The sequence below is a fragment of the Notothenia coriiceps genome, unplaced genomic scaffold, assembly GCF_000735185.1.
Source record: "Notothenia coriiceps isolate Sejong01 unplaced genomic scaffold, NC01 NC01_scaffold00000290, whole genome shotgun sequence".
NCBI lineage: Eukaryota > Metazoa > Chordata > Actinopteri > Perciformes > Nototheniidae > Notothenia > Notothenia coriiceps.
Window position 1 is genome coordinate 182395 of NW_011332991.1, and position 9307 is coordinate 191701.

At 42.5% G+C, this 9307-nt stretch overlaps 2 protein-coding genes across 2 annotated transcripts in view; both read left to right on the top strand.

Moving 5' to 3' along the window:
- Window positions 1-4835, top strand: part of LOC104940786 (ATP-binding cassette sub-family C member 8-like) — a 13942-nt gene extending 9107 nt beyond the window's left edge. Inside the window, exons 2-5 of the mRNA XM_010765766.1 lie at window positions 185-288; window positions 1780-1913; window positions 4033-4095; window positions 4596-4835. Coding sequence (XP_010764068.1) covers window positions 222-288; window positions 1780-1913; window positions 4033-4095; window positions 4596-4733 — 402 coding nt within the window. The 5' untranslated portion in view covers window positions 185-221 and the 3' untranslated portion in view covers window positions 4734-4835. The remainder of the gene's footprint in view (window positions 1-184; window positions 289-1779; window positions 1914-4032; window positions 4096-4595) is intronic.
- Window positions 4836-5818: 983 nt separating this feature from the next.
- Window positions 5819-8809, top strand: kcnj11 (potassium inwardly rectifying channel subfamily J member 11). The gene has a single exon (XM_010765777.1). It carries the CDS (start codon window positions 5944-5946, stop codon window positions 7099-7101), a length of 1158 nt encoding a protein of 385 aa, XP_010764079.1. The 5' UTR covers window positions 5819-5943; the 3' UTR covers window positions 7102-8809.
- Window positions 8810-9307: the final 498 nt, after the last annotated feature.

The window sequence follows — 9307 nt, forward strand, 5'->3', positions numbered from 1 at the left end:
TCTGTGTGTCTCTGTGTGTGTGTGTGTCAGTGTGTGTCTGTGTCTCTGTGAAGTGTGTGTGTGTGTGTGTGTGTGTGTGTGTGTGTGTGTGTGTGTGTGTGTGTGTGTGTGTGTGTGTGTGTGTGTGTGTGTGTGTGTGTGTGTGTGTGTGTGTGTGTGTGTGTGTGTGTGTGTGTGTGTGTAGGTTCAATCTGGACCCGGAGCTGAAGGCGACAGAAGAGATGCTCTGGGAAGCTCTGGAGATTGCTCAGCTGAAGCCTATCGTTAAATCGCTGCCGGGAGGCCTGGGTGAGAACATATTTGTTTTGTAATGTTGGTGTGTGCCTAAATCGTTTTTTTGTAATGTGTGTGCCTAAATCGTTTTTTTGTAATGTGTGTGCCTAAATCGTTTTTTTGTAATGTGTGTGCCTAAAACCTTTGCCCATATGTTCATAATTCGAATAAAAACAATGATTATGATGGGATTTTTTTTCAGGGATCTGTACCAAACACAGAATTGTTCTAACATCTCTAGAATACAATTTGTAGCGGGACATCTCTGCAACACCACATAATTCAGAGTGGTATTTTGATGTAAATGTAGCTTTTTACATAATTCTGCCTTCGGGAATTTGGATATGGTACTATTACATATTGCGTATATTTTTTTGTATTCAGAGTAATTGTTCAGCTCTTCTCCGGTGTCCTGACACAGATTAGGCAGGCGGCTGTATCAGATGGATGAATCTTTGACCTCCCTTCCCCAGCTGTAGTCTGTGTGCGGCAGCTCCACCCTGCACAGTTTCACAGGCACATTATTCTTAGTAGGCTTCAGGTCACGGTTCTGACATGACAGTGACTCTCACCTTCGGATCAGATATAATCTGAGGGCCATGTTCCACTTTAACAGATGCAACCTACATATGTGGTGAATGCTTGGTATGCTGATGCATGGGCCTCCTCTCTGCCCAGAGTCTTAGTTTAGCTGCGGTCAGTCTGCAGTGTATCACCTTTATGTCTGTCACCCTCTAAACGTCCTTCTTGTAAATGATCAGAGCAACCGCTCACTGCTCTGGTGGGATAACAGACTGCTTCAGTCCATGTGACACTGGCAAATGTGTGTGTGTCGGTGTGTGAGAGGTTCAAACTGCACCACTCACCGCTTTAGTTTTCATATACTAGAGCCAAGATATTGATCAGGGTTTAATGGCTACTTAGGTTTGCCCTTTAATTATGTGAGAGTTACAATTAAGAGTCTAATGTCGCATTTAAAGTGGACTGCTGTTAACTGCAGTAAGTTCTAAAGGGTGCACAGTTTGAATAATATAGTTTGTGAATATAAACTTTGTTATAATAACAGAATATATTAATTAAACGCTAAACACACACAAATATTTTCATTTTCTTCCCCAAATGATAGTAAAATAATCATTTAATCAGCAAACACAGCAATTTTCCCATGGTTGATGTGTATCTCTTTACTATTTAACTGCCCAATAACGTTGAACATCTCTAGAACTCAAAACACAAACTGATAAATCGCTGGAATTGAATTTTTAAGCATAACTTGGCATCATTCATAACACAGAGATGTGAATGGAAAATCAATAGGATATGTATGTGTAAGCTAAGAGTTAAAGGCCAATCAATTTGCCCTCTCATTTAGTTGAAAGCATAACGTCGTGCCAATGTCACGTGTCAGCAGTTCAAATCTGTCCGCCTGTATATAATGTACGTAAGATAAATTAATATTAATATTGATGTGTTTTGTTTGCTGTATTATAATTGTTTCCTCTGCAGATGCCATGGTAACAGAGGGAGGAGAGAACTTCAGTCAGGGTCAGAGACAGCTGTTCTGTCTGGCCCGAGCCTTCGTCAGGAAGAGCAGCATCCTCATCATGGACGAAGCCACTGCGTCCATCGACATGGCAACGGTCTGTGTGTGTCAGTGTGTGTCAGGGCATGGGTTATTTTAAAGTCAGTGATATTAGCTAAATTGCAATGAATATTTCAGTCCTTAATATAACTCGATACTGGAGTCCACTGAAGTCAAATCATCGATTTTCTTTCACTGCAGTAAAAGTAGGTTTTTTTGTTCCTCTTAGAGCTCTTAAACAGGAAGTCAATAAATGTTTGCTTCAAAAATGTGCAGATACCCTGAAATAACTAAAGAGATATTTGTTGTAGATTTACAATCTGCAACTGAATCAACTGATCATATAGAAACATTTTGATATAAAAATGGATTTAATTATAATTATGTTAACTGTTAGTCAATTTATTTGAAGATATTATGTAATTATGGTATTGATACCGGGTTCTGATCAGGTCTTGGTTACAGTCTGAAACCGATGCGTTGGTAATGAATAGGAGAATAAAAAGGAAGCCGGAGTGGAGGTGTGTAACTCAGAAAGAGAGGGTGAACATAATATACTGGCTTTTTTTTATGACATACTATGTCACTATACTATACTAGCTATTAATTTGACCAACACAACATATCTACTTTTATGTTGTACTATACTTACATTTTCTTACATAATATGCTTACTTTTTATATCGTTTTATCAATTATACTATCAAATTTGTCTGTAATGAAATGTTAACAGTGTTCCCCAGTGTATTGATATTAAGTGTTGCCTGAAATTAAATAGCACAAAATAAATACTATATACTCATACTATACCAGCCCATTGACAAATGTCCATTGTAGTGGACATTTAGTTAACATGCATCTCCTTTTACTCTTTTGAGGTACAGCAATCCCTGCTGTACTGTACAGAGGACATCCTGGGCTTTCCAGTGATATGTCATTGGTTAAAATTGCATGCTGGGAAGTTCCTCTTTCTTTTCATCCAAAATGACTGGCATACCAAAAACAACACTTTATAGAAGCAGGAGGAGAAGTCAAATATTGTTTAATAATTGTTATTTTTACCATGAAAATCATATATGTTCTTGTTTATTAACATGTGAGGAACTATATAATTAGTTCTGAAAGCAATTCAATAATTCAAGTTTTGAAATAACAGCTCTTTTATAAATGGACCCTCTTCATGGACTTAATGACTCAATATTGTTGCAGGAGACGGAACTGAAGCAGACATTTTCTGAGATTCAGATTTGGAGCTCTCAGATGATGAGAGAGATGAGGCTTTCACACCTGGGATAGAAGAGGGTCAAGAAGAAGGGGGGAGGGGAAGATGCAGGAGGCTCCATGAGCGCACAGATATAGACATAGAGACGGATAGGGACGAGGGGGAAAGACATGTCCCTCTGTGGGCCAAGAGTAGCACGCATGTCTTATTGTTGTTTTTATTTTAAGTGGAGCCATGAGAAATGAGAATTGCCTCAGGAATGCAAGCTTTGTTTCTATGAGCATGGTCAAATGGAGACCACATCCATAAAACTAGCCAAGATGATCATACAGCCCGTGCCGACTGGAGTCAATGAGGTACTTTCCCAGTACATTGACTACAGGTCTTTGAAGATCTGGAAAGATTCAACAAAAAACAAACTGTTTTTTTTGTGACCAAATAAACAGCAATGTTCAGATCAATTACTCATTTATGTTTTAAATAAAGGTGAATGTATTCTTGTATTAATATCACTCTATAACCATAAAACGTTATATAGTCTATCTGTTCATTTTGGCTGTCTTTTCAAACTAAAATGGTCCCGACGTCCTCTACAGTGGACATACTGTAACATTTAAAAATGTAATTACATTTAAAAAGTCTAAATTGCAAGATGTTTTTTTAACCCTAAATAGGTAGAAAATAAAGAAGATTGGAAAACATTTGTTTTCCTCGGTTCCCAGGAGGATATGATGTGGTCAAAACCGTATAAGATGACATAGTAGAGTTTATGATATCAACACAATATAGTAAAAAAAAGTACAGTATGAGGTATAGTATAGGGTGCAATGCAATAAGGATATGGAGTTTAACATAGTGTTAAACAGGGCAACAGAACATGTACGCTTTTCCAATGGACTTTTATTTTGCTTCATTTACTTTGTCCTTGATTGTGAACCTTCGTCTGTCCCCACAGGAGAGCATCCTGCAGAAGGTGGTGATGACCGCTTTTGCTGACCGGACAGTGGTCACTATAGCAGTGAGTATCTCCCCCCCCACTGTGCCAGGCAGTAACAGTAAAACACGCAGCGCTCCCTTTCCCCCTGAGAGCGCTGACCTTCCTCCTGCTGATGCAGTTCCTGTAAAGTGATGCAAAGCAGCAGTGCGGACAAAAAAAAAACACATTTTTTTTGGACTGTTTCCTGAAAGGTAAGAGAGAGGGGAAATCAGAGAAGAGGCTAAACTTATTGGACAATTTTGCGACTGGGTTCTTCACATAATTTCATGATGAAATAAAGATAACCCATGGATATTAAAATGTAATAACTCTTCACTTCAGATGAGATGAACTTGTGAGAAAAAAGGAAGGGCAACCAGAAACCTGTGATGACTTTAAAAAGCAGCGGAGGAACATTTTCCTGAGCCAGACTCTCATTTCATCTCTTTCTTTAGTGTAACAGCAAGTTGCGTGTGTATTTCATAGACTGGTATTTCATTAAGTTGTGTAAACATTATTTTTTTCTCCCCCTCCGCCCTCAGCATCGCGTCCACACCATCCTGAATGCCGACCTGGTGATTGTGATGAAGCGGGGGGTGATCCAGGAGTACGACCGGCCCGAGGCCCTGCTGGAGAAGGAGGACAGCGTCTTCGGAGCCTTCGTGCGAGCAGACAAATAGCACAAGAACAGAAAGTGAGAAGAAGCATTAGAGGAAGACATTCAAAGTGCAATTGTCCCATGAAAGATATATAAGAAGATATATCTTTTTATTTTTTAATCATGTTGTATAATATTTGTACATAAAATAGTTAATTATTTGATAATAAAAGATAAAATATCATTAACATGTGTGTTTCTTTGGTTGGGGCTGTTTTGAAAAAGATATTGGATGGAGAATTTGTTGTGCTTGTGTGACAGAAAAGTTATGACCTGTACAAAACACATAAATCACTGGCCGATGCAGGGTGAACATGAGCTGAGGGATACATGATGCTGGTGGGCAAAGAGCCAAAACACAGCATAGTATCATCTTATACTCAGACGCGTCAGAGTGGGAGGAGCAGCTGCTGGCTGACTTATATTAGAAAGTTATACGCCTTTCAAAGGAAAACAGTGGCTTGTAAAATAAAGTTTCCATGGGTGGTGTTGAAAGAGAAATGAGAGGGAAGAAACCCCAGGATGGGAGTTTAATTAGAAAACTAGATCTGGGTCCTATGGGTGAACAGCCGGCTTTCTATTCTTCTTAAGCCAAGTTTATATCGAAAAGCCTGAGGGTGATTTTCCATAGTGTCCTATATTTAACCCATGACATACTCAAAGCGTAAGCTGCCTGTAGCTGCCCAACTAAACACATTTTTTAATGTGTGATGGGCCTACTGCATTGAAAATCACAGGAAGGGCAGCACAGAGATGGTGGAGGGGAGGGGGGGGGGGCACCTCCTCTCCACCTCTCCTCGTCTCCATCTCACGTTACCGAGCTTTAGTGAAGTGGCAGAGTCAGCACAGAGCCAACTGTGCCACTAAAGGCTGCCTTCTCACCCAAAGGTGCTCAAAGTCAGCCAGAGGCCCATTATGCTCCTGCACCTCTCACTTAATGCGCACCATCAGTGAGTGGATTCACGGTGGGACGGGGCGGCGCGTTGATACATTCCCGGTGTGTCGGTGGGTGCTGTGAGTGACGGGGGCAGCTGCGGAGCTGAAAGAAGTTTTTTTCTCCTGGGACTTCGCGCCTGATCTAGAGGCAACGTGAGGAGCGCACATACCTCCAGAAAACGGACATGACCCTCCGTCCTACACCCGACAGCTGCTGAGGAGCTCGGCTGGTAAAAACAGGCATTGGCATAAAGATAAATATTTCCCTTTTCATGGGACTATAGTATGGGAGCGCTATGTTGTCCAGGAAAGGACTCATTCCTGAGGATTACTTGCTCACACGTTTGGCTGAGAATGTCCAGCAGCCAAAGTTTAAAGCCAAACCAAGGAAAGCTCGATTTGTCGCCAAGAATGGCACCTGCAATGTAGCGCACACCAACATCCGAGAGCAGGGTCGATTCTTGCAGGACGTCTTCACAACTCTGGTGGATTTAAAATGGCTCCACACGCTCATCATTTTCACCATGTCCTTCCTGTGCAGCTGGCTCCTTTTCGGGATGATCTGGTGGCTCATTGCCTTTGCGCACGGCGACTTGCACCAGACAGACGAAGAGTTTGTCCCGTGCGTAACGAACATCCACTCCTTCTCCTCCGCTTTCCTCTTCTCCATAGAGGTGCAGGTGACCATCGGCTTTGGGGGCCGGATGGTCACGGAGGAATGCGTATCTGCCATCATCGTCCTGATCATACAGAACATCGTCGGGCTGCTCATTAACGCCATTATGCTTGGCTGCATCTTCATGAAAACTGCGCAGGCCCATCGGCGCGCAGAGACGCTCATTTTCAGCAAGCACGCAGTCATCTCCGTGCGGAACAACAAACTGTGCTTCATGATCCGCATCGGGGACCTGAGGAAAAGCATGATCATCAGCGCCACCGTACGGCTGCAGGTGGTCCGGAGCACCTCCACACAGGAGGGCGACGTGGTGCCTCTGGACCAGGTGGACATCCACATGGATAACCCGGTGGGCACCAATGGCATCTTCCTGGTGTCCCCGCTAATTATCTGTCACGTGATCGACAAGGACAGCCCTCTGTATTCGATGTCAGCTTTCGACCTGCAGCACGAGAACGTGGAGGTGGTGGCGGTGCTGGAGGGGGTGGTGGAGACCACGGGCATCACCATGCAGGCCAGGACATCCTATGTGTCGGAGGAGATCCTGTGGGGGCAGCGCTTCGTGCCCACAGTCTCGGAGGAGGATGGCATGTACGCGGTGGACTACTCCAAGTTCGGGAACACGATGAAGGTCCCGACTCCCTCCTGCAGCGCCAAGAAGCTGGACGATGTGGGAGGCATCGCGCGCTTTAAGCTGAACGAGGGCGTAACCTTGCGGGCGACCGTGAGAAGGCGGCGGGCCTCCGCGGCCTCCCGCAGGTCCCGGATGGAAATGTAAAGATGTTTAATTGACAAATATGATTTTATAATTAATATATGTTGCTCTTATCGGTAATCCACATCACAGTTCTATTATGCAGTCAGATATACGCACATCAACAAGCTTTTACTCGGGGTTAGTGTGACCATGCACATAGATTGCACTGAGAATAACAGGTTATTTATTTGTACCCGTAGGTAGATTCTGTTTGCAGTTTCTTATAAAAACAGGGGAGTTCTGGTACCCAGAATGAAAAGAAAGTCCAGTTTGGATGCGTTTGATTTCTTTGTTTTAATCAAAAGTGGCTGCATGTATTTATAAGCAATAAATAATAATAATTCTCATTAATATGTGTGTTGTTTATAAGGAGTCTTAATCATGATTTGTAAAAAGGACAACGATTCATATTTTTTTCAAGCAGAAAATAACTTTAAATTGGTAAAGAAATCGAGACAAAGATCTATGCAATACATTTGTATAATGTCATACATCGTCACTGTCGATAGATAAACTTTCCTGTCTGATTTATTGTTTTAGTTCTACTCAGAGCAAAAAAGGAATATTTCCAACAGCAGAGGCTTAGATTTTCTGACTTCTTCTCCCTAGTAGGATTCAAATCTTCAAAAACGCAATCCTACAGTTCCCATAATGCAACCATCTATTCATTTGACCCTCCCTTCCTGGTTGATCTCCGTCCCTTTCAAAACATACCCCAGCAGTCTGGGGTACAAAGCTCCTTCAGTAACAGAACATATTAGAAACTGTGTTTACAAACCGAGCAGCACTCCTCATGACCTGTGAACTGTGAACTAAGTTGAGTTCCCTTTTAAAAATAGCAGTGTTTATGAGGCTGAGCACAAGACGCTCATGTTTCCTTCGTCCTGAATAATTGACACACTGATAAAAAAAGACACAGACACAAGATGGCATTTCTCTCTTTTATTAGATTATAATCCGCAGAGCTTAAAATATTAAATTGCTTTTAACTTAGTTAATAATTAAAATACATAAAAAAGAGAGCCAAAACTGAAGAACCCTGCAAAAAAAAATAAAATAAAAAATAAATAAAAAAGGAGAATTATAAACCCAATCCTCCTCCATACAGAGGCTATGTCTGATAGAACCCGAATGCGATTCTTTGTACAGTAAAGTCCAAGCAGACTGTGCATTTTCTATACATGTGTAATGATACCATTATTGTTATTATCTCTGAACTAATCTTCCTCTGATAATCTTTTTTAAAAAGCAAATTGTAAAAGGGGAGAGGTCAAACAAAGTGGAGATTTGTGTTATTTTGCACTGGGAGTACTGGTGACTGTTACACAGCAGAGCAGCTCCACACCATCCACTCCCACCCCTCTGTCTGTCTCCATCTCTGCCTCTGTGGGCCTGCAGACATTACCTCATGTCTTTGTCCTTTTGTGCTGCTGGAGCGGGTGGAGGTGGTGTTGTTTTTTGTGGGGGGGCTTCTGCTATGCTGAACACCAGCAAACAGCTCTGACTCAGCCTCAGTCTGTCTGAAAGCATCAGCTCTCTGATCAGATTAAATATCTAACATACAATCATTATTTTTGTCTTCTCCCTTGTCTGTGACCTTCTCTTTATGTGTGCTGCCCTCTAGAGGTGGGCTCTGGGACATGTTTGTTAGGGGCAATGTGACTATAGTTAAACACCATCAACATCTCTCATGAAGGACTGAGCAGTCTGGTGGAAAAGGGACCGAGAATAGGGGAAATAAAGAGTTACATTCTCTCTGGCAGCAGTGACGTATCTCTCAGGTCCTGAGTAGGAAGCGCTTTAATCATCCCCCACAAAAAACACCCAAACAGTGATTGGCTAGTATCGCCCTGCCAGGCAGTGACGTGGCTCCCTATTGGCCAGCGTAGTGGCCGTGCGCCAGCAGGGAGGAGGGGACCCCTCTCTCCACACATCGACAGCACTGTACAATAGTAGGTTGAAGCAAAGCAGAGCCCCCTTCCTGTACTGTATGTTAGGTAGAGGTCAGAGGGAGGTGAAGGGACACACTGCACCCCCCTCCCACAACAAAAAATAAAACTTCAACAAAATGAAAGTGAAATAAAACCAAAAAAAATAAAACATACACATACTTTTTGTTCCTAGTTTAAACTGCAGAGAAGATGGGAGGGATTTGCCCCTGGGAGGAACGCTCACGCCAATTCCTGCTGGCGTGACAAACCCCTCCCCGCCACCCCAAACCCCTCGA